This window comes from Galeopterus variegatus, unplaced genomic scaffold (assembly GCF_000696425.1).
Source record: "Galeopterus variegatus unplaced genomic scaffold, G_variegatus-3.0.2 Scaffold33, whole genome shotgun sequence".
In the NCBI taxonomy this organism is placed as follows: Eukaryota; Metazoa; Chordata; class Mammalia; order Dermoptera; family Cynocephalidae; genus Galeopterus; species Galeopterus variegatus.
In genome coordinates, this window is record NW_007726144.1 from 926,870 (window position 1) to 950,458 (window position 23,589).

Sequence of the window (23,589 nt, forward strand, 5' to 3'; positions counted from 1 at the left end):
ATGGGTGAGAAGTACGGTGACAGCAACCGTGGAGGCTGCAGCAGGGGGGCCGATGACGGGGGAGGTGTCGCCTGTCTAGCAGACACAAGCTGTGGCTGGTCAACACAGTCCAGTGATTGGCCCAAAGAACAAAGTTTGAGGCATCTCTAGCAATGCCGGGAGTGGAGGAAAGGGCTGTGGGGCTGGTTCTGGGTGGGCAGCTGGCAGGGAACAGTAGTGTAGAGTTGGAGAGAACAATCACCCCACAACCTAGTCCTCCTCCCTGCTGATGTCCTTGGACTGCTTGCTCCCTTCACATCCCAGCACTCCTCTGCTGGAGCACTCTGCTCCAACAAAAACAGCACCAGTCATAAGTTTTGTCTTTTTAATAAAAAATAAACTGTCTGTGACAAGCAGTTTTCTGAATCCCAAAACAAAGGGAAGGGAAGAGGAGAGAAGTCAAGGGGTCAGCCAGGATAAAGGAGTGAACAAGGCTCAGATTACGCCTGCCATTCTAGCCAGGACAGAAAGGATCAGAATCTGCCCCAACTGAAGAAAGAATGTGGTCAGACTTCAGGAAATACTTCCTGGGAGTCAGCGGTACATGGCTGATAAGGAGAGCAGGAGGGGGCAGATCTCCGCAGAACCCTAGAGACCCCTGGAAGAGGGGAGTGTTGGTGTCCAAGGTGGCAGCTGCTTTCAGAATGAAGTTTCCAGGAGTGGTATGTTAGCCTATAGTTGTTTAGATGTTTGGTGTTTATTATCACAGGGTCCTGGAACAGTCAGGTTTTTGAGGGTCTCCTGGAGCAGTATGTTTCTGGAGGGTATCTGGAATGGTCAGGACTGAAGGATCCTCTCCAGGTCCTCCTGTCATAGCGCAGGTGCAGGTCCGAGGGCAGCCGCCCATCAGAGACCCCATGTGTTTGGTAGAAGGGAGTCCCACAGGGGAGGCAGGCTGCTGTGCAAGGCCCCCTGAGCGCTATCAGTGGTTCAGAGCAGCAGGAGTAGCTCCTCTCATGGGAGGAAGGTGGGCTTTTGTGCTTCTCCCACCCTACTCAGAGCTGCACTGCTCCAGGGCCCCCAGCCAGCATGGCCAGGTGCCTGCTCTACCCAACAGCCCTAGCCTGTGTCCAGAGTTTATGCCACCTCAGTGCCCAGACAGTTGTTGTCAGCGTCCACATCACTGGCAGAGGTCCTGCATTCTTTGGAGGGCTGGAGGCACTGCTCCCTGCTCAATGGGGCCTTCTCTCCGGGGGGCAGGGTTCCACAGCCCTGGACCTTGCCCCGAGCCCGGAGTGCCCCGAGCGGGGAGACAAGGAGGATGATGAGGGCTCCTGAAAGCACTAAGGCAAGGAGGACAGTGACAGTGAGAAAGTGGGGCCAGTAGGACCGCTGGGCAGCGAGGGCAGCCCCGTCATTGCCCCTGGTCAGCAGGACCTCCACACGCTCCCGGGGAATGCCTGCCAGTTCAGGATTCAAGGCCAGGGACTGCTCCCGGCTGTCCACCCAGTAGGAGACCACAGGGTATGAGAAGCCGTTCTCGGTGGCCATGCACTGGTAGAGGCCCCCACCTCCATCCCTCAGGATCAGCAGAAGGGAGCCATTGTAGACCGTGGAAGAGGCATCTGGGACTGCTGCAGTGCCATGAGTCCAGCGGTAAGAGGCCAGGGCTGACAGGTGGGGGCAGGGGAGCTCCAGGATGGAGTTGGGGACAGCCAGGACTTCTTTAACTGTAGGAGAAGGGGCAAAGGGGTAAAGAGGGGGGAATAAGGAAGACAGGAGAGTCTCTAACCTACATGTGGAACCCAACTCTCATTTCAAACTTCCATATCAACTCCCAAACTCAACTCTCATCCCTTCTCTGTCTTCAGTCTGGACCCCAAACTAACCTCCAGCCCATCTAACCCCAACTCTAACACCAAAACTGACTTCAACCTCAATCTTGAATCCCAGCTTGGCCCTCAGCTCAGAATTCCTATCCCTCCTCTCTACAGCCAGGACCCAAATCCATCCCAACTCTGGTGTTACAGGTGTCAAGCTAGGCAGGTGCTGAAGGAGGAAATGGAAGTAGGAATGCCCACCCCTGCTTTGAAGTCCTCCAGAGCCTTTGTGCCTCCCCTAGTCCCACACTCACTGATTTGCGGGCGGCTCCGAGGCCAGGGGCTCCTGCCCATGGGGCCATTGGCACATGCCCACTCTGGGTTTCCTTGTTCCATGTCCTGCTTCCAGGAGTTCCTGAGAGGGCAGGGAATGCAAAAACCATCCCTTGAAACAGACAAAAATAGGAAGAGGAAGGAGGAAGGGAGGTCAGTGCAGTGGGGAAGAAGGAGGACCGGGAGAGACCAGGCAGAACAGAGAGGAGAGGAACCCAGGACGTGGAGAGGCTTCCTACTGCCCAGCAGAACTCCATCCCTGGAGGAAGCCACCGCAGGAGGGGTGGGCTCTTGGAGTGAATGTGTCAGAAGCCCCTGGAGAGAGGAAGAGTAGCAGAAGCTGGGTAAGAAGAGTTCTGGTAGGCCATCTTCAGCCACCATCCAGGACTGGCACTCACATGTTGGGGGTAGACAGGAGGCGGCAGATTCGGGACTCAGGGTCCCAGGCGCAGTGGGGGTCCCGGGCAAGGATACAGTCCACGCAGCTCTCATAGACACTACAGTTGGCGCGGGGCACCCGCCAGACACCTCCTGAGAAGCCTACAAACAGTGCGCCCTAGAAGAGAGATGGAGAGTGTCAGGGAGCCCCAGCCTCATCTAGAAAAGTCCCAGCACCCTGGCCCAGGCCCAGAGAACCAGCCCAAACCAGCCCCCAGGGTTGACCCACTGGAAGGCCACATGATGGTCAGGTCCCTTCCCACCTGGGTGGGAGCCAGCTGCAGATTGCGAACAGGTTCAGGGTCAGGGAACAGCTGAATCTCTTCCACCAGATAAGCACTGCTGTGCTCATTCACCACAGCCTTGTGGAGGGACCCCGTGGCTGTGGGGAGACAGAGAGAGCTGAAATCACCTCACCTAATCCTCTGGCATCAGATGGCCTCCCCATCTATTAGAAAGCTCCTTCTGAAGTGTTAGTGCACTGCCACAGATCAGCCAGAACTTTCATTCCCTCTATGCCATGGAGATAGAGTTTTCTTGTAAATGGCTTAAAATCCCTTGGCCCCTTGTCCTTCCTTTGCAACTGCCTGACAAAACTCTATCCCTGGAGAAACTCAACTATCCACTTCTCCAAAGATATGGGGCAGTGGGCAGCTGAATGCTTCTGTAGAAAATCACAGTGCTGGCCTCCCTCCCCTCCATCAGGTGTCTCTACTCAAAGGCACCTCAAAGAAGTCTACCCTGACCCCCCTCTTAGAAACTGCAATGGCCCCAACTGGCACTCCTGATTCCCCCTCACACTGCTCTGCTTGATTTTCTAATCTCATAACTTATTATGTAATTTGCTTATTTGGTATGCTTTCAGTCTGCCTCCACCCACTCCACAAGGACCAAGTTTTCGTCTATTTCGTTCTCTACCCATACCCAATACATGAGCAGCTGATACAGTGCCTAGTAACATGGCCTGAAAGAATGGACAAACCTGATGGGCTTCCTCCACTAGAGCTCAAGGTCATCGACCTCAGCCAAGCCCTGAATATGCTTGGCAATCTGGCTACATTCCTCTACTAACTCTCTCGCTTTTTCCAAAAGGACTATCCAAATCTACCTCTCTTTCCTCAAATCTCCCACCTCCTTGCCACCCCCAGCTCATGACCTTGTGTCCTCCTACTACATACAGAACACAAAAGCCTTCAGATAAGAGCTCCCTCAGCTTCCTGGCCCCCCAACCACACACACCAACACCCTTCTTCTACAACTTCACTCCCAGCCAATGGAGGTGCTGTCCCTCCTCCAGCCATGGCCAGTTGCTCTGCCTGTGCCTGGACTCCGGCCTCCTGCTCCCCCACAACTTTACCTGCCTATTACCTCCTTTCCTGCCCATCTCTTCACCATCTCTCTGTCTACTGGATCCTTACAGTCTTCCCTATCTGTAAGAAAAGAACCTGGCTGGACCCCACACCCTCCTCCAGTCACCTCCCATTCCTCTCTTACCCTTCAAGCTTCCTGAAGGTATGATCTCTACACCTGCTGTTTCTAGCTCCCCTCTGCGCGCTCACTCTTCCCCCTAAGACAAGCAGCTCTCACTAAGGCCACCAAAGACTTCCCTGTCTGTCTCCCTCACCAGACAAAGCTCAGAAAGGGTAGGGATTGGACTGTTTTGTTCCCCGCAGTATTTTCAGAGCCTAGCAGGATGCCAGGCACATAGTAGGTGCTCAGTAAACATGTGTTGAATGAATGAATGGATGAATGAATGAGTGAATGAACTCTAAGGTTTTCCTTCTCGACCAGGTGCAGCCCCTGTTCTAGTCCTCTGAGGGGTGTTCTGGAGCCCCTTACTCACTGGTGCCCAGGTACATGACCAGGTGTCTGTGCCCATCAAGGCCTTGGGCTGTCTCCACCGCAAGCTGTGTGTACTCCACACCAGACTTCACCAGCAGGGGCGTCCCCACCACCTGCTCATCCATCAGGAAATGGTTCTTCATGAAGGTCAAGGCTTTGTCGGAGGAGGGGCCCACTGAGCACTGAAGAGGAAGGAGACAGATCAAGCTGGCTTGCCCTTCCCTTCATCTCACCCACTGCTGCTCCCCACCCTCCTCCCTCTATTCTCCTCTGCCTCGCTCCCTCCTTGCAGTCCTCAACTCAGGATGGTGGTTACAGCTCAGATTCTGGAGCTGCCTGGCTTGAATTCCAGCCATTGCATGCCCGAGGTTCCTCAGCTGTGAAATGGGCATATTACCAATACATACCTCATAGGCTGGCTGTGAGGATGAAATGCACTAATACATGGAAAGCAATTAGAACAGTGCTTGGCATGAAGCAAGTACTCAATAAATGTTAACTATTATTACTGTTCTCCTCCTTGGCACCTTCCTCAAGGACGCCTGGCAGCCAGCTGGAAGCAGGGTGAAGTCCGCTTGCAGTCAAGGACCATGTTTTACTCTTGTCTATAGTCCCAGGCATAGTGCAGGACCTGACACACAGTTGGCGCTCAATAAATGTTTGCTGAGTCAATGACTGAATGAAGGAAGTCACAGAAAGGGGTGCTATAAAAGGGAGTGCTTCTCATCACAGTTTTTCATGAACTTGCTGCATGACTCTGGGAGTCCTTTCTCCATTTTGGGCCTCCTTTTTCTCACCCATAAAATGAGGGGGTTGGACCAGCTGTTCTCTAAAGGCCCTGCCAACACAAGCATGCTGTGGCTCTGGGACACTTATGTCCTGATCTCTAGTCAGGATCCTTGTCCTCCATACCCAAGAGCACTGTCTCAGGACCAGCCCCAAGTCTGTCACCTACAAGCTGTGTCCTTAGACAAGTTACTTTATCTCTGTGAGCTTCAACTTCTTCATCTGTAAAGTGAGATAATAACATCTATATCTCATTTTTTTTTTTTTTTTTTCCAAAAGATGACCGGTAAGGGGATCTCAACTCTTGGCTTGGTGTTGTCAGCACCACGCTCAGCCAGTGAGCAAACCGGCCATCCCTATATGGGATCCAGACCCGTGGCCTTGGTGTTATCAGCACCGCACTCTCCCGAGTGAGCCATGGGCCGGCCCTCTATATCTCATTTTGATGCGACAGTGAGCACATGCACCTACTCTCATGTCCTCCCAAATGGATTTTTTTTTTTTTTTTTTGTCTTTTTCCGTGTCCGGCAACAGATCGCAACCCTCAGTGTTGCCCCCATACCGGACCGGGGACCGGCAACGGGATCGCAACCCTTGGTGTTGCTCCCGCGCCTCGCTCAGCCAGTGAGCAGGAACCGGTCTGCATGCAGGATCCGAACCCTCGGGCGGGAGCGCTGCCGCCACACTTCCCAAGCGGCGCACTATCCAGTGTGCCACCGGGCCGGCCCCAAATGGATTTTTTTTAAGGCATAAATCTACAGGGATGGGGAGATCTGGAGAGAAGGCAAAAACATTCACATTTTAAAAGGTGGAAAGTAAATAAGCAAAGAGTGAAAGATTTAGCAGAGAGAGGGGGAGAGAAGAATCTTCCCAAACCAACCCTTGGGGAAGGCCCAAACCATCTGATTGATTTACAAGGCAAAATTCCTAAAGTTCATGAACTAGTGGCCCCAGTCACTTCTGAAAGTGAGGCTAAACAAGGAAGATTATTAGAAAGTCTGTTTAAGAAGCAGGCCGATCCCCTCCAAGATCCACACAGCTGGGTGACTGCCCCTTCCACATCCCAGCCCAAGACTAGAGGTTTATTCTCTGAAGAAGGTAAAACAGAGGGTTCTGGATGGAGGACAGCAGGCACAGTTGAGGTAGGGAGATTAAATACAGGTAGGCATACTACCTAAGGAGACTCTCTCCATATCCAGCCGTCTTCCCCTCTGACTCCCAGACACCAGGAGTCAGACCATCTACTTCCAAGCAAAAGGCTACAAGAGTCTACTCTGGGGGCCGGCCTGTGGCTCACTCGGGAGAGTGCGGTGCTGACAACACCAAGTCAAGGGTTAAGATCCCCTTACCGGTCATCTTTTAAAAAAAAAAAAAAAAAGAGTCTACTCTGGGAAAAACTGACTGGGGGTCCAAGAGAAAAGACCTAAAGATACTGACATTAAAAATCCCCAAGAAAACAGCCCAGCCAGACATCCTCAATAGAGATATAATGGAGCCTAAATTGCCAAGCCTTACTCACGGGCACAGAGCTTCCAAACAGTTTCAACATTCCTCACTCTTAAATATGAGTAGACAGGCAAAGACTACCAGATATGTGGGTAAGACCATGAACATGAAAAAAAGAAACCAAAACAAATAGAAAAAAATAAAAATAAATTTTAAATAAATAAATAAATAAATATATAAAAAGAACAATGAAAACCCAAGAGGAAACAGAAATGACTCAGAGAGAAGAAAACTTCACAGAAAACTATTATTACTACCCTAGGAGATAAGTGAAGATAACTCATCCATAAAACAAGAATTGAATTCTGGAACAGAGAAGTCCTTACTTCGGACAAAGAGGACAGCCAGACATTACGTGCATCCAGAAGGAACAGCACACGACCACAATGAAGTAATCTTGCTCCCCAAAACCAAACCTGAAACTGATCAAGTCTCTATATTCAACTACTGAACAATTTACAGGAAATACTTAAACTACACCACAGAGGTGCAATCATCAGGATCTAGACTATGGAAAACTCTATATGAGGGCCAGCCCATGGCTCACTTGGGAGAGCCTCGTGCTGACAACACCAAGTCAAGGGTTAAGATCCCCTTACCGGTCATCTTTAAAAAAAAAAAATAACAATTGCAATTTGTAGATCTTATTTGAATTTTTTTTTTTCCTGGCTGGCCAGTATGGGGGTCCAATGGACTTTGATTCAAATAAACAAACTATATTTTTTATGTGTCATTTTCTTTTTTTTGGCAGCTGGCTGGCCCAGGGATCTGAACCTATAAGCTTGATGTTATAAGGCTGCACTCTAAACCAACTAAGCTAATCAGCCAGCCCTATATATTTAAAAAACTCATGACATATCTAATACTATTAGAAATTTGAAGGGCCAGCCCGTGGCTCACTTGGGAGAGTGTGGTGCTGATAACACTAAGGCCACAGGTTCTGATCCCTATATAGGGATGGTCGGTTAGCTCACTTCAGAGAGCATGGTGCTGACAACACCAAGTCAAGGGTTAAGATCACCTTACCGGTCATGTTTTTATAAAAAAGGAAAAAAAGGGGGCCGGCCCGGTGGCGCACTGGATAGTGCGCCGCTTGGGAAGCGCGGCGGCGCTCCCGCCCGAGGGTTCGGATCACACGCACCCAAAAAAAGCTAGTAGGGAAACTTGCCAGAATTTGAACCCAGATCTGCCAAAACTCCAAAGTCAGACCATAATTGTGTCTCCCAGTGTGTAAATATCTATCAAATACTTTGTGCACATGTGTGAACATGCCAAACTTTGAATGATTTAAGTATAACCTGTATTTTAATACTTAGGACAGCATCATAAAATTAATTTCTAAATGAATATTGAAATTTATCCAGTTTCTATGTTTAGCAATTGGTGTTAATGAAAGAAAGAAATTTGAATACTAAATCTATATCAGATTAAGGAAATATTAATTTTTTAGCTATGATAATGGTACTTTGGCTGTGTTTTTTAAAAAGCTCTCGTCTTTTAGAAATACTAAAATATAGGGCTGGCCCGTGGCTCACTTGGAAGAGTGTGGTGTTGATAACACCAAGGCCATGGGTTCTGATCCCTATACAGGGATGGCTGGTTAGCTCACTTCGGAGAATGTGGTACTGCAACACCAAGTCAAGGCTTAAGATCCCCTTACCAGTCATCTTTAAAAAAAAAAAAAAGAAATACTAAAATATTTATGGATGATATAGTGGGTTGAATGGTGGCCCCCCTAAAGATATGTCCATCTGGAACCTGTGAATGTGACTTTACTTGGAAACAGAATCTTTGCAGATGTAATTACATTAAAGATCTCAAGATGAGATAACTCTGGATTAAGGTGAGCCCTAAATCTAATGACGAGTATCCTTATAAGAGCAGGGGACACACAGAGGAAAAGGCAAAGAGACAACAAAGGCAGAGATTAGAGTAATGTGTCTACAAGCCAAGAACACCAATGATTGCTGGCAGCCACCACAGACTAAGAGAAAAGCATAGAATGGATTCCCTCTCAGAGCCTACAGAAGGAAACTTCCTTGCCGTCACCTTGATTTCGAACTCCTGGCCTCCAGAACTGTGAGAGAATAAATTTCTGTTATTTTTAGCCATGAAAAGTAATTCGATATGGCCACCACAGGAAACTAATACAGACGAAATGACAGGATGTCCAGAATTTGCTTCAAAATAATCAGGGAGAAAGTGGGTTGGGTATAGATGAAATAAGTCGGATAAGCTGTAAGCTGAAGCTGGTCAGTAGGTATATGGGGGTCCAGCATACTATTCCATCTACTTTTTATACGTTTGAAATTCTCTATAATAGAACACTTTTATGAAAAGGATATTCAAGGCTGAAAAAATCTAGGAAATTAAATATTTTAGCAGAAATGAAAAATCTGATGGAAGGATCAAAAGATAAAGTTGAGGGCCGGCCCGTGGCTCACTCGGTAGAGTGCGGTGCTGATAACACCAGGCCAAGGGTTGAGATCCCCTTACCGGTCATCTTTAAAAAAAAAAAAGAAGATAAAGTTGAGACACTCTTCCAGAAAGTAGGACAAAACCAAAGACTTGGAAAATAGGAAAAGTTTAAAAAAAAAAAAAAAAAATTTAGAGGGGAAAAGACTTTAACTCCAGCGTGGAATTGTATAAATAACTACCTCAATGAAGACAAGGGAAATTACGCTCACACCACCGCCACTGTCAGGAGAAGATTCTGAGAGTAACATCTTGCCATTGTGTGAAGGAAAAAGATCATTTCTTAGCAAAGTGGTTTTTTTGCAGATGCTCACAATGCTGGGCACTCTTCCAGAAAGTAGGACAAAACCAAAGACTTGGAAAATAGGAAAAGTTTAAAAAAAAAAAAAAAAAATTTAGAGGGGGCTGCCCGTGGCTCACTCGGGAGAGTGCAGTGCTGATAACACCAAGGCCCCGGGTTCGGATCCCATATAGGGATGGCCGGTTTGCTCACTGGCTGAGCGTGGTGCTGACAACACCAAGTCAAGGGTTAAGATCCCCTTACCGGTCATCTTTAAAAAAAAAAAAAAAAAAAAAATTAGAGGACTGGTCTAGCAGACCCAGAAAGTATTAAGAAAACACTCCATTATACTGTAAGCCCCATGAAGGAAGGGACTTTAGTCTGTTTTGCTCACTCTTGTATCCCCAGTGCCTAGAACAGTAGCACACATCCTCCACAAATATTTGTTGAGTGAAAAAAAAATAGAGAGAAATAGTTCAAGAAAACTTCTTAGAACTAAGGCACTAAAGGAACTAAATTTCCAGTCAGAAGTTCCATTGAACGTCCAGAACAACAAATGAGCAGAGTTCCATCGAGTCACAACACCATGACATTTCTGAACACGAGAGACAAAGAAAAGGCATTATTAGATTCCACTGTGAAAAATACAGTCAAAGGGATCAGAAGAATAGTTTTGGACTTTTCAACAGCAGGACTGGAAGCTAGAAGACAATAGAGCAAGGCCTTCAAAATCTGAAGGAAAATTATTTCTATTCTGGAATTATATATACCTAGTCAAACTATCAAATGTGGAAGTAGAATATAGACATTTTCAGACATTCAAGGTCTCAAAAAATTTTACCTGTCATGTGTTCTTTTCCAAGAATCTATGGAGGATAATCTATGAAGATAGCTAAAAAAAAAAAAAAAAATGGAAGAAGCAGCCATGGGATGCAAGAAAAACAAAATGTGTCACAGGAAAGAGGTCAAGGGAATCCGCAGGATGATGAGGAAGGGAGATTCCAGGATGACAGCTGTGCTCTCTATATAGAGGGCCACCAGTCTAGACTACAGCAGCTATGAAAGATCTCCAGGAAGATGGAACTGTTAGAATAGCTAATGGGTCTGTCTTCAGAAGATAGTCAGATGATTCAAGAAAAGTCTGGGGTTAGATTAAATAGAAGAGCTTAGAGGCTGGCTAGTTAGCTCAGTCGGTTAGAGCACAGTGTTATAACACCAAAGTCAAGGCCTCAGATCCCATTACCAGCCAAGCTGCAAACAAACAAACAAAAAAATAGAAAACAAAGCAAGTAGAAAAATCAAGAAAATTACTGACCCCAGGGAAAACAAAAAATATGCAAAAAAGAAAAAGTAATCATGGCTTACTACCCGGCTCAGCTGTGAATAATAAAAGTCATAATATAAATACTGATCTAACCAAAATTACTACAAAACTATGTTGGGAGCTTGGGGGTGGGTGCGGGAGCATGTTGTTAAGCCAGCTTAGGATGGCTTACTGCAAATCAGTGGGTAGAGACCCTCATTTGCAGTGTTTGCTAATTTCTGTGGTATATACCTCTACAATGAACACGAATTTGGAAGGTGATGTGCAACAACAGTTCTTGCTAGTTCTGCAAGCCTGCTTCAGCACACCACTGGGGGGCGGGGGGAACACAGTTAAATCCTCACCTCCTAGAATGGGAATTCAATAGACACTGTCTGGAACAGAAACACCAAAAAGTAGCATGGTATTTAGAGATTTAGAGATAAATACTAAAAGAATCAGCTAAAAGAGTTGAAGGAAGTTGGGGAAAAGTGGAGAATAGGGAGTAAGGCTGTTTGGGGTAACCAACCCTATAGATCAATTTTTTTTGGTTTTTCGGGGAGCTGGCTAGTTCGGGGCTATAGATCTGATTCTTTAAATCACATACATATATAACTCTGATAAAAAAAAAAAAGTTAAATAAAAAATGCAGATGAAGATGCCCAACATAGTCCTTGGCACACAGCCCATGTTCCTTTGTTTCCGCAGTGATATACCCAGATATTTGGTGTGCACTTATCCTTGGGGGGCAGGTGGATCCAGCAACTGCTCTGTGAGTAGGATGGTGCCCGGCGGAATGTGGGCAGCTGGACAAGGTATATGTCTGAGCAGACAGGACTGATAGGGTGGGGAGCACTAACATTTATTGGGCATTTACTATGCCATGATAAGTGCTTTTACAGGCACATTAGGTGTGTTTATGTGTGTGTGGGCTTTGCTTAGCGTGGGGGTGATACTCACACTGCCTGGCCGGGGGTAGGTCTCATGGCCCCTGTAAGTAGTCCAGCGTGAAGTTTCTTTGTTCAATTCCTTGTACTTCCCCATAAAGACATGCTCAATGTCCGTGAGAGAAAAGGCACAAACTGCAGAACTCCTGGTCTCACCGACCTGCCTAGAGACAGCCAGAAGGGACATTGTCTGTGGTCTCTTCTGCCATATCAGGCAGCTCCCCCTCCAGACCTGGCCCACCCTCAGTGAGAAATGCCAGGAGGACAGGAGTGTGGAGGGCTCAACCAGCCTCCAGCTGCCTCTCCCTCTCCTTGCTGGAGTGATAAGGGCTAGGAAAGCTCCATTGAGTTCCCTGACTCTGGCCCAGGGCCTGGCTCTAGGCCCATCTTAGCATCTGAAGCATGATAATCCTTAATGAGAATTAATTGGGGCTCAGGCCCTGGGGTGGCTCCTGCCTGTCCTGACTAGGCTGGGCTGTACCCATGGGAGGGGCAGCGTAACTGGCTCCAGGCTAGCTACACATGAAGCCCTCCTGGGTCCCTTGGATTCCTGATACTCAGAGAACTGACCAGAACCTAACTACCAGACTATTTCTAGTCCTTCAGCCCTGGTCTGTGGAGACAGAAGGTCTGTCTCTCACTCTTTTCAACCTGACTATTGAATACACCAGGTTCTTAGTTCTGGATCCCATGGATACTGGATCCCATGGATACCGGACCCCACTTACACCAGATATCTTTGGTGCCTGACACGTCGTCAGCAGGTACCTAAACACTGCAGGCCAGACCACAGCTGTGGGACCTTGAATAAATCAGTTAATATCTCTCAGCCTCCGAACAATGACTTTATTATAATACTGATGGAGTTTCCCTCTTTGCCCTTGCCATTAGAAAGCTCAGAGTTAAATTTGTGGCTGGTATCCAGAGACTACACAATATCTTAGGACAAGCATTTTTAATGTGTTGACCCTATCCCTAGCTTTGATCTTAATGTCTGCCTTTTGTAAACTGCTTCCCATCTTTCTTTGGAACCAGGCAGGATATAAACTAGCCAGAACCTCTCCGAGCTACAGGAAGGGTGTAAGTTAAATTCCTGGGAGGTGGTGAAGATCAAACGCCTTCTTATATGAAATACAGAGTATGTTCCCACATCAGTTCCTGCCTTCCTTCACAAGCCAAGGCCACCCTGGCCTCAGATCCTGCATCCAATCCCCGTATTCCTGCCCCGCGGCTCACCACTGGGAGGTGAAGACTGCATAGATGCGGGGAGCGGTGGAAATATCGTCGGGCAGCAGGACCGCGTGGCGGATGACATTGAAGGGCAGCTGCCCAGGCTGGGCGCAAAGCAGCTGGGCCTTCAGGAAGGTGGTCCACTTCTTCTGCAGCAGCTTTTCGCCTCCAACGTCATTCTGAGGGCACCGGCGGAGTCAGGGGGTGCCTCCTGCCCCACTTGTTCCCGCCCACGCCCCGCCTCTCCCAGCTCCCATGGGGCCCCCAAGCGCTCAGTCCCGCCTCTGCCCTCTTCCCATTGGCTCCCCTACATCCAGCCCCGCCTCCCGCCAAGGCCGCAAACCTTGCAGACTTGAGCCACCCGGGATGTGTGGAGCTTTTCAAAGAAGTCAAACTCGCTGGCTGTCTCCTCGAAGAAGAAATAGACGACCTGGGTCGAAGGGATGGCTGCCACGAAGGAGGCGTCCGCTGCGGGGATGGGGCAGATGGGCTTAGGGACTGTGCACCTGGACGCCCTGGGTTCCCCTTGGTGAAAACCCTTGGGTCGGCTCTGGGGGCAAGGAGATAGGCTGTCTCGGACCCTACAGCTTGTCAAAGGGTAGCAATGGGGAGTAACCGGTACTTCTTTAATATATTTACGTTAAGTGAAAGCTTCATGAGGACACTGCTTAACAGTAATCCACATAGTGTGCCCTCAACCAATGAGAGTTGAGTGAATTAACAGCAATTCACAGTGTCAGCTCCCTGGGACTCAGGAAAGGGGGCCAGCCCGTGCTGATTTGGGTTCAGGTCCTTACGATGCAGCCAGCGGAGGAAGGTGTCGGTCTTGAGGACAGGCTGGGATCCCAGCGTGCGCATCAGGATGGGCTCACTGCCCAGGAAATTGTTCATGGTGCCAGAATAGAGCATCCCATCTGGAGAAGACGGGAGGAGAGAACTTATCAGGCAGAGGGCTCCCCTGCCCTCCTGGGACCTGCCTCTGACTGGTGCCAGCATCCATATCAGTCTCTGGGCTCCTTCATTACTTTTGAACCTTCCTGAGGAGCCCCAAAGCCCAGCTCAACACCACCCCCACTGAGCATCCTTCTTAGGTCCCTCTGCCCACAGGATCGGCCAGCCTATGTGGCCCTCTGTGTTTTGGCACTTTTCCAGCCTTTCTCTGGCTAGTCCCTCACACACGCAGCTGAACTACTTGCCAAGTAGAATCACTCATTGATACTGCAAGGTGACTGTGTTTTCTGCTTCCATACCTTGGGTCCTACCCTTCTCTTCCTGGAACACCTTCCCTGCTCATTTACCTACCTATCTTTCAAGGTCCAGCTCAAAAGCTAAAGGCCACCTCTTCCAGGAAGCCAGGGTGAAAAGTCTGAATTGGTTTGTGTTCAGAAGGGCACAGAGCCATGGTTTCTTCTTTGTAACCTCCACAGTATGCAGCGTGATGCTTGGAGGTGTTCACACAGTGCACATTTGTTGAACAAATGACTGAATCTCAGGCCTTTTCTCTGCCTGATACCTCTCCTGAACCCTCATGCTTCTGTATCTCTCCACATTCATCTCTCTCTACCTCCTTTGTTGCAGTTTTAGCAGGAGCTGGTGGTTGGAGTGTCTGATTGCCCTTCTGATCTTAAGCTCTGAGGCTTCTGGCTTCCCTCTTTCTGTCCCTTGACTTTTTTTTTTTTTTTTGTCTTTTGTCTTTTTCCGTGTCCGGCAACGGATCGCAACCCTCAGTGTTGCCCCCGTACCGGACCGGGGACCGGCAACAGGATCGCAACCCTCGGTGCTGCTCCCGCGCCTCGCTCAGCCAGTGAGCAGGAACCGGTCTGTATGTGGGATCCGAACCCTCGGGCGGGAGCGCCGTGCTTCCCAAGCGGCGCACCTATCCAGTGCGCCACCGGGCCGGCCCTGTCCCTTGACTTTTAGGAAACTTTATCTTATTCCATATTTCTTTTTTTTTTTTATTTTTAAAAAAATTTTTTTTGGGGCCGGCCCGTGGCTCACTCGGTAGAGTGCGGTGCTGATAACACCAAGGCCGCGGGTTCGGATCCTATATAGGGATGGCCGGTTTGCTCACTGGCTGAGCGTGGTGCTGACAACACCAAGCCAAGGGTTGAGATCCCCTTACCGGTCATCTTTAAAAAAAAAAAAAAATTTTTTTTCGGGCCGGCCCGTGGCTCACTCGGTAGAGTGCGGGGCTGATAACACCAAGGCCGCGGGTTCGGATCCTATATAGGGATGGCCGGTTTGCTCACTGGCTGAGCGTGGTGCTGACAACACCAAGCCAAGGGTTGAGATCCCCTTACCGGTCATCTTTAAAAAAAAAAAAAAATTTTTTTTCGGGCCGGCCCGTGGCTCACTCGGTAGAGTGCGGGGCTGATAACACCAAGGCCGCGGGTTCGGATCCTATATAGGGATGGCCGGTTTGCTCACTGGCTGAGCGTGGTGCTGACAACACCAAGCCAAGGGTTGAGATCCCCTTACCGGTCATCTTTAAAAAAAAAAAAAAAAAAAAAAATTTTTTTGGTGGCTGGCTGGTTCGGGGATCTAAACCCGTGGCCTTGGTATTACAAGGCTGCACTCTAACCAACTGAGCTAACTGGCTAGCCCTCATATTCCATATTTCACAGAGCGACTAGAGAAAGCAGATGTTGTGATGGACCAAGAAACCTGATACTTACCCACCAAAACAGCTGTGTGCTTGTGGGCGGGGTCAAAGGGGCTTTGGCCTTTCCCCTCCATGACCTTGTCTTCTGAGATGGGCAACAGGTGGGAATCTTGGAGTCCCTAGAGGGGGGGTGAGGCTGGGGGGCCAGAACGCCAGGGTCTCATATCTGGGAAATGAGGGGCATGAGGGAGGAAGGGAAATGGACATAGAGGGCAATTGGTCTGAGGCCAGGAAGTTCATGATGGTTCTGAGTCTGGAAGAACAGAGTTTTCCAGAGCTACAGAGGATAGGCTGGGGGTAGATGTGAGAAGAGATGCTTGGGGGCCTGAGAGCTGGGTGCCAGGTAACTCACAATGAAGGTACAAGCAGGGCTGAAGGCGAAAGTGCCACAGGCATAGAGATGAGTCGTATTGAACGGGACCAGGACACGAATGAAGTTGAAACACTGTGTCTGGGGGAGACACAGAATTCAGGCTCTAGTCTACTTGCCCCAAACTCCTGGGCCCCTAATGGCTGCTCCCTCACTTCCTAGTGGGAAGAAGGGCTGGGCAATGCTGGGACAGTCCCTGTATATCTTTGTAGAACATAACGAGGCAATAATCATGCAAACAAGCACCCTCTACTGCCTGCCCAACCTGAGGTCATCCAGTGATGGTCTAGGGAAACCAGTGTTCTCTACCCAGAGCTCCAATACCTCTACCTCCACTTACCTCATTGCTCTTCTTCTTAAAGGCACATTCACTCTTTTTTGTGTCACTGGCTGGCCAGGATATCTAAAGTGGGGAGTTGGGAAGGAGGAGAGGAAGGGAAGCGAGCTCTTCAGCTCTAGCTGTAACCTGCTATTCCCTTCTCAGCTCTGGTGTAAAATCACCAGCAGGCATGGTTAATGACATACTGATGAGCAATAATAATATCAGTTTGTGACCATAGCTATTACTCTGATGATACTGATATTCATCAGGACACAGCTCCATGATAGAACATGGCCTAAGGAATCAGACAAACCTGAGTTTAACTCTAGGCTCAGCTGCTTACTGACTGAGTGATCTTCATCAATTTCATAGGCTGCTGGAGGACACAAGGTGGCATATGTAAAGCAGTTAACACAATGCATGGTACACACAGCAACAGTTGTGAAACCACACACTTCCTGTGAGAAATGTTAAAAATGGTCAGTTCCTTCAACAATCTGCATTTTTTTTTTAAATCTGCATTTTTAACCTGTACCCCATATGAGCAGATGGCCAACAGACCACACACGAAGAAACACAAACTGTGTAGGTAATCAGTACTTGCTAGCTCCCTCGCTTCTTCTTTCGTGTAGTTCCAATTAGTAGGGTGACTATAACAGACGCTTTGGTGATTTCTGCCAGAGGGTGGATATCAATTTATTGCTATAATTTGAGTCAATGTTTATTGCATATGTCAATGATTTCCATATCACCCATTTATTATTCAACCAGTATTCGTGATACCAGTGAATAACGAGGCCACTATAATATTTTCTGTCTGTTATATTGTCAAGATACGTATAACAAGAATCGCCGATTATTGCTGATTATAGTTAACAGCCACTGGGCTGTTATTCACACGTAGGCAGCCCAGGTGCAGAGCAGCTGCTGGCCCCCTCCCCACTCCCAGTCCACACCCTCTATCCCTGGCCTCCTTACCATGTTCTTCAGCCTTGGGACCCCTGGATCCTGGATATCCAAGGCCAGAATGGCTTCTCGAGCCCCCACATAGAGAGTGTTTCCATCATCACTCAGAAGCAGAGTGTCAAAATCCTGGAGGCCCTTATGGTGGAAGAAGCTAAGTGCCCTGCGTTCATCCCCTGTTGGGAGGTGGGGAGGAGAGAGTGATGAGGAGTTGGTGCGCAGGTAGATCACTCCTGAGCTAACAGTGGGGGAAGGGGAAGGGCTTGCAGAGTGTGCTCCCCAGGCCTTGGCAGCTGGACCCACTCTTCCAACCACCAGCTCCCCCCTTCACCCCACCCTGCTGGCAGCCAAAGGAGCTCTGCCTGTTGAGCCCACAGCAGAAAGGAGAGGCAGCCAGAGATGGCAATGACAGCCTGCAGCTGGGGGAGTGTGGCCTGCACCCAAGACAAAGGGGCAGAAAATAAAGTGAGGTACAATGGATGCTCTTCTAAGCCTCGGGGGTGGCTGCGGGGGTGAGGGGAAACAACTTGGTCCCCACTGGGAGGGGAAACAGCAGGCAGATAGACAGACAGGAAGGTGCTGGCAGCCAAAAGCAGGAACGCTAAACACTAGGACTGTGTGTCAGAGTAGTTGTGGGTTTTAAGGGTCCCCCTCCCTGCCCCCACTACCACCCCTGCTTCCTTCCTCCTCTCTGTTACAGGAAATTTGCACCACTAGAATAACTGCAAACAGAAAGGAAGCATTTCTCTTCAAAGGTCCGTGTGAGCATGCCTGGCTGTCTTTTGGGCAGGGAAGGTGAGCTGCTTGAGGGAAGCTCACCCAGGTCCTCTCTATTACCTTGGTATAGTGTGGTGGTCGTGGTGATGGTGGTGTGTGTGTGTTCCTATCCCAGTGGCACATCAGCAAGGGGTAAGGAGCTCCTCAAGCCCTCTCTCATTGGTACATTTGCACTTATGCATTAATTAGAGGATTGACCAGGTAATTGTTACCTTTGCAGGCTCAGGGAATCTTAGACAGGACCAAGAGGAGGAGTTGGGGAATAAGATGTGGCAAGGTGCCAGAAGGGCCGGCCTCAGGGAGGGGTGTTTCCTGGAGGCCAGGCCTCCCCCAGAACAGGGGTACAAAACCCTCAGTTACTGAATTGACCACCCTGTAGTGTGACTGTCTGATTGCTCATCTGCTTCCCCTTGAAGGCAGGGGCCAAGCCTTGTCCATGTTTGTATTACCAGCATCCAATATAGAAGAGGCCTCTCCATCAATGGACAACAAACATTTCCTTTACTGGATTGCCCCAGAAAGATGCTAAAGACACAACCATGCCCAGGAGACCCTGTTCCTACAATTCCTACAGTGTCCACATCCCTCCCTGAATCTTCTCCCTGAAGGTGAGAGGACCAGCAACCCCACAGCCTCAGTAAGAAACCAGCCAAGCTGTGCCTATGGGGTTCCAGGGCCCATATCCTGGCAGGGCTATCCTAAGTTCTTGTGCCTGCACTACTGGACATGGTATGACCCAGCATGATTGTGCAGTTGGCATAGGCCTGGTGTGCCCTGGTCACCAGGTCCACAGATGATCTTCTAGCATGAGCCTTGACCTTGAGGCACCTGGGGGTTTGAAAGTAGTTTGGGGTTTGAGGTGCCCAGCTTGGTGACAATGACATTAAGGATGGAAATAAAAATCACCAACTTTGGAGAACTGGTGGATGTAGTGTCCCTGGTCCCCTGGACCCCTCTCTTCCCTTTCCTCGAGCTGTGCCTCAAGCGGGTTTCCTCTTGGTTGGAGTTTCTATTTCTGGTTATCTCACTCTGTTTCTCTGAGGCCCTGTTTCTCCCTGGCATCTCTCTCCATATCTCTGTTTCTCCATGTCCACCTCCACCCCCCTCCGTTCCCTCTCTCTCCTTCCTCCACCCAATCCAGCTCTGTGTTGCCACCCCCATACTTCTGGCCATCGGACACTTACCTGCATAGTATTTGACCCTGGGCATGGGCCCCTGCCCAACAGCCCCGGCAGTAGTTGTCGTCAGCAGCAGGAGCAGTTGGAAGAAGAAAAGACCCAGGAGGCTGCAGAGGTCCAGGCCCAGGGCTGGGAGGGCCATGCTCAGCCAGAGGCTGTCTCCAGATGGTTCTGGGGAAACAGGCATCCGGGCACTTTCTGGGTGAGCAGTCCTTACCACATCCCCCCTGGGGGCCAATCCGAGAGCCCCAGGCGGCAGAAGTGGGGGGCTGGGGGGAGTGCTAGGGGAGGGGACAGTTCCCTATCTAGAAGGGCCCTCGGAGAGTCTCACTTCCATTATCATCACAGGCTTCAGCCTGTTGCCTCACTTTCTCCTCTGGGTAGGAGCCCAGGTGTTGCCTGTCCTGCCTCTCTGTTCTTTTCACCAGTAGCCCTGCTCTGCCTTTTCTCGCCTTGTTCTCAGGGAAGTTCTTCGTGCCTTTCCTCCTTTCCTTCCCTCCTTCCACAGCCCAAACCGTTGCCTGGCCCTGAGCAGGGGGCTTTCTGGACAGCAGGTTCCTGAAGTCAAAATATTCCTCAGACCAGGGCTGTCTGGTTAGCTCACTTGGTTAGAGTGTGGTGCTGATAACACCAAAGTCCAGGGTTCAATCCCTGTTCCGGCCAGCTGCCAAAAAAAAAAAAAAAAAATTCCTCAGACTGTACTCTCCTGCCACTTTCAGATCTGTTGACACTTTGTGCCTCATACTTACCACTGACCTGGCAAGTAGACCAGGTCTGTCAGCCTGCTCTAACCTCTCCCCCAACCCCAGCTGTACCCAGAGTCTTGGACACTCAGGCCTACCTGGCCCTCTTCTGCTAGGAAGGCAATTAGAGTCCATCCCACCAGGTTGGCTGTCAGCATTTCCCAGGCAGTGGCCTGGGCAGGGGATGGCTGGTGGCTCCCAGCCTCCACAGCTCCCCGTCTCTCCCTTGTCTCTGTGCCCCTGCTGTCTGCCTCCCTGGGTCTGCATAATCTTCTCCCCATATCACCAAGCCCAAGCCACCCATCTCACTTCACATACCCTTGAACCAGCCACAGTGGAAAACCCTGGTGTCCAAACTCTGGGGCGGGGGTCCCATCCAAGAGAAAGAAGGAGGGGGGTTCCCAGGTCTCAGAAGCAGGGGACAGAAGGCTCAGCCCGGCTGGAATGGGAGCGCAGCCCTCCAGGTGCCCATCGTGCCAAAGCCAGCACTGGGAGCTCTGGGCCAGGGAAACCAGAATTTCCACCTCTCGAGTTGTGACAGATCCTGGCTTGGGCGGAAGTTGGTAGATTGGGAGGGAAAAAAAGAGACACACCTCTCTCTCTCTCTCGCTCTCTCTCCCTCCTCTTGCCTCAGTCCATCCAGAAAATTGAAAAGGCCCTTCTAGGGCATTTCAGCAATTCCCCTGCCTCTGTATCATGTCACATCCAGTCTAACCAGCCTAGTAGTGGTTTCTCCTCCTGCTCAAGACTTCCTAGGCAAGGCATAGGACACCATCTTTCATATTCCTCTTTCACTTACCCACAGGTGGGGTCTCTCCACTCCTACCTACTGGGAAATCCCTGCAGTGGTCTAACTCCCACTTCTAGCTAAACCATAATCTTTAAAAATTAAACAATTGTATCCTTGACTTAGATGAGGAAGTCCCTCCTGTAGTCTAATCTCCGTCACTCTTATGATGGCATCAGGCCAGTGGGAAACCCAGGAAATTTCCCATCTGAGCTTATGCTTAATGGAACACACTTTTGAGACACCCAACCCCCAATGGTGGCTGTTCACCCCTCCCCAAAGCCTCGAGGGGAACCTCATAATGCAGGGTTAATGAGGCATCGAGTGCCAAGGGCTCCATGGCCTATAAAGTGGGTAGGTTCCTGCCTACTCAGCCAGGTCAGCTGACTGCAGGCTGAGAGCAGAGACATCCCAGGGCTAATTCACCTCCAATTAATAACCCACCTTCATCTTAAATGCACATTCCTCACCGTCAGGAAGTCCTTCCTGTAGTGTAACTTCCATCCCTTCTGCTACAGCATCAACCAACAAGAGCGATGGTACAGCCCAGGCTACTCCTTAGAATTCTTTGCCAGAACCTCCTTAAGCCTTCTTTCTTCTCCCTGTGCTCCCATCATCTCTCAGTTTCCCCAGGGGTTGGTCTCAGACATATTCCTCCTGACAACTGTTTCTGTCGAGACGTGCTTAAGACTCCCCTAGACTCTCCTGGAGACTGGTTGCCAGGTCCCTTCCACATTCTCAGAAGCAAGAGAAACTCCCACTTACCCAGACCCCACTTCTGTGTCTCTCCAACTCTCAGCTCAGATTTGGGAAGCTACCCTGCCCCTGGGCGTCTCTCCTTATCTGGGTCACAGGGAAGAGTTCTGATAGGAAGCTGTGGGGGGAGTTCCAGCCCCACCCTCCCAGCCTGATGCCCTAGTCCTGCCTTTCTGGAAGTGGTCAACTCAATGCCCTGGCCCCAGCTCCTCCTCTAGAGACTCAAATTTCTCCCAGCCCTAGACCCCCTCTCCCCCAGCCCTTCCAGCCAATGTGAATAGTTTGCACTGTCAGGCTTTAGTCCTCCCAACCATTTTAACACATAGGTACCACCATAATCCCATTTTACAGATAAGGAAAATGAGACTCAGGGAGGTTACACAGCAGAAGCAAAATTAAATCTAGGTCTCTGCCTCCTTCAAAAGCTAATCCCTTAGCTGCACCATCTCTCCAGAGCCCTACTGCCTTGGTGCCACCTCCTGCCCCAGTCTAGGAAACTCCGTTCTGAGCCACTTGGATACAGAAGGCGAGTGTGGAGGGTGGGAGGTAGCAAGCTCTATCTCCTCTGGGCTAAGTAACCACAGCTCTGGGGTGAATGGAAACCTCACTCAGAGGGAACAGAAACCTCCCTGAGGAAAGGCCCTCAAGTACCACCCCTGCCTGTACAAAGGCCTCCAGGTCAAGTTCCACAGATGGGGAGCTGGATGGGAAGAAAAGGCACCCTGCCCCAGCAGTGCACCCTCACACCAGAGCCTCTGGAGCCAGATCCAAAGTGTCACTGCCATCTCCCTTGCTGCAGCTGCAGAGCGCACAGCCAGGGCAGGCTTCAGGGGTGCATGACCTGTGCAGTCACACATGGCCCCATGCTCAGGAGGGCCCACGCTTGGTTTAATGCTCTGCTGTTGCTGTCTGGAAAGTCTTACTCAATTTTAAATGAAGAGCCCTACATTTTCATTTTACACTTGGCCCCAAAAATTATGTAGCAGGTCCTGCCTACAGCGTCAAGGAAGTTCAGAGCTGACAGGTTCCCACCCGCTCCCTCACTGTACAAGTGAGAAAACTGGGGCCAAGAAGGGGAAGTACTTTGGCTGAGGATGGAGTCAGGCAGTAGGTCAGGTGGGTGGTGGTGGGAAGGGGTCAGATGTTTAGAGACCAGGCCATAGGGGCTGTGCCATCTTCTTAGCAATCCGAGAGTTTCCCCAGTTCATTTCTCCACAAGCCCGGGAGCCCGAACCCAGGCTGGGGACATCCCATGACAACAACACTTCAACCTCTCCCCTGCCAGTGTCCAGCTCCTTCCAGGACTCCTCCCCCTTAGCCTGTAGCCACATCAAACAGTAGCCCCTTCCTGCCAGGCTTTATTGCCCAGAGTGGAGACTTAAATGTGGAGGTGGGGACGAGAAGGGAGATGGAGAGGTCGCTTCCCATCCCTACCCTACACTACCTTGGAACCTCAACCAACCCAGGGGCTCAGTCTCTTCTAATCCCCTGCCTCACTGAGGGAGGGGCTGCTGGAGCCAGGAAAGAAGCCACTCCTGGCTTCACCGATGGCCCTGGCAGGTCCAGTTCCCCCCGCCTCCTCTCCCTTCTGGCCTCAGGGGCAGCCCTCAGAAAAGCACAGTCCGGAAAACATCTGTTTCCCAGCTCCCCTTCCTTAGCCCCACCTGCCCTGTCCCTCATCTGCCCTTTTCATGATCACAAGCAAGTCAAATCAACTTATATGTATTGAGTGCCCACTGTGTGTAGGCACTACAATGTCCCCAATCCTCTATGCCCCCAGCATCCTCCCACCCTGTTTTCTAACCTTCTTGCCACCTGCCCAGCCTAATCCTTCCTAACCCCTTACCCAGTGTCTCCTAGGTCCCCTCCTCTAGTCTGACTAGTGCTGGAAGACTGCGCTGAGTATCGCACACAATGGCCCGACCCCTCTGTCTGCCCCCTCCTCAGGGAAGAGCCACCGCCAGACAATGGCCCGGCCCCTCCTTTCAGAACTGTCTGTCAGCTCTCCTGCTCCCTTACCTGGAGCTTGGGGATGCCGCTGCGTTTCCCTCCCCCTGGAATGCCAGGCGTTCAGTCTCTCAGTGCCTTGTCC

General features: G+C 50.1%; 1 protein-coding gene across 1 annotated transcript; it reads right to left on the minus strand.

Annotated features, from left to right (window-relative positions):
• Positions 1-350: 350 nt before the first annotated feature.
• Positions 351-23,589, minus strand: SEMA4A (sema domain, immunoglobulin domain (Ig), transmembrane domain (TM) and short cytoplasmic domain, (semaphorin) 4A). The gene is made up of 15 exons (XM_008570676.1): positions 23,517-23,589; positions 19,218-19,382; positions 17,272-17,432; positions 16,312-16,374; positions 15,954-16,052; positions 15,615-15,720; positions 13,737-13,853; positions 13,283-13,407; positions 12,946-13,118; positions 11,723-11,873; positions 4,414-4,594; positions 2,834-2,952; positions 2,531-2,688; positions 2,114-2,214; positions 351-1,709 (listed from the first exon to the last, which is right to left on the minus strand). The coding sequence occupies exons 2-15, from the start codon at positions 19,351-19,353 to the stop codon at positions 1,117-1,119; spliced, it is 2,283 nt and encodes a 760-aa protein (XP_008568898.1). The 5' UTR covers positions 19,354-19,382; positions 23,517-23,589; the 3' UTR covers positions 351-1,116.

Coding starts and splice junctions, on each gene's coding strand:
- SEMA4A (XM_008570676.1), bottom strand. CDS start 19,353: ATGGCCCTCCCAGCCCTGGGCCTGGACCTCTGCAGCCTCCTGGGTCTT. Junction 11,874..12,945: donor GCAGTCTTCACCTCCCAGTG/GTGAGCCGCGGG, acceptor GGCTGTCTCTAG/GCAGGTCGGTGAGACCAGGA. Junction 2,215..2,530: donor CTCCTGTCTACCCCCAACAT/GTGAGTGCCAGT, acceptor CTGCCCTCTCAG/GAACTCCTGGAAGCAGGACA.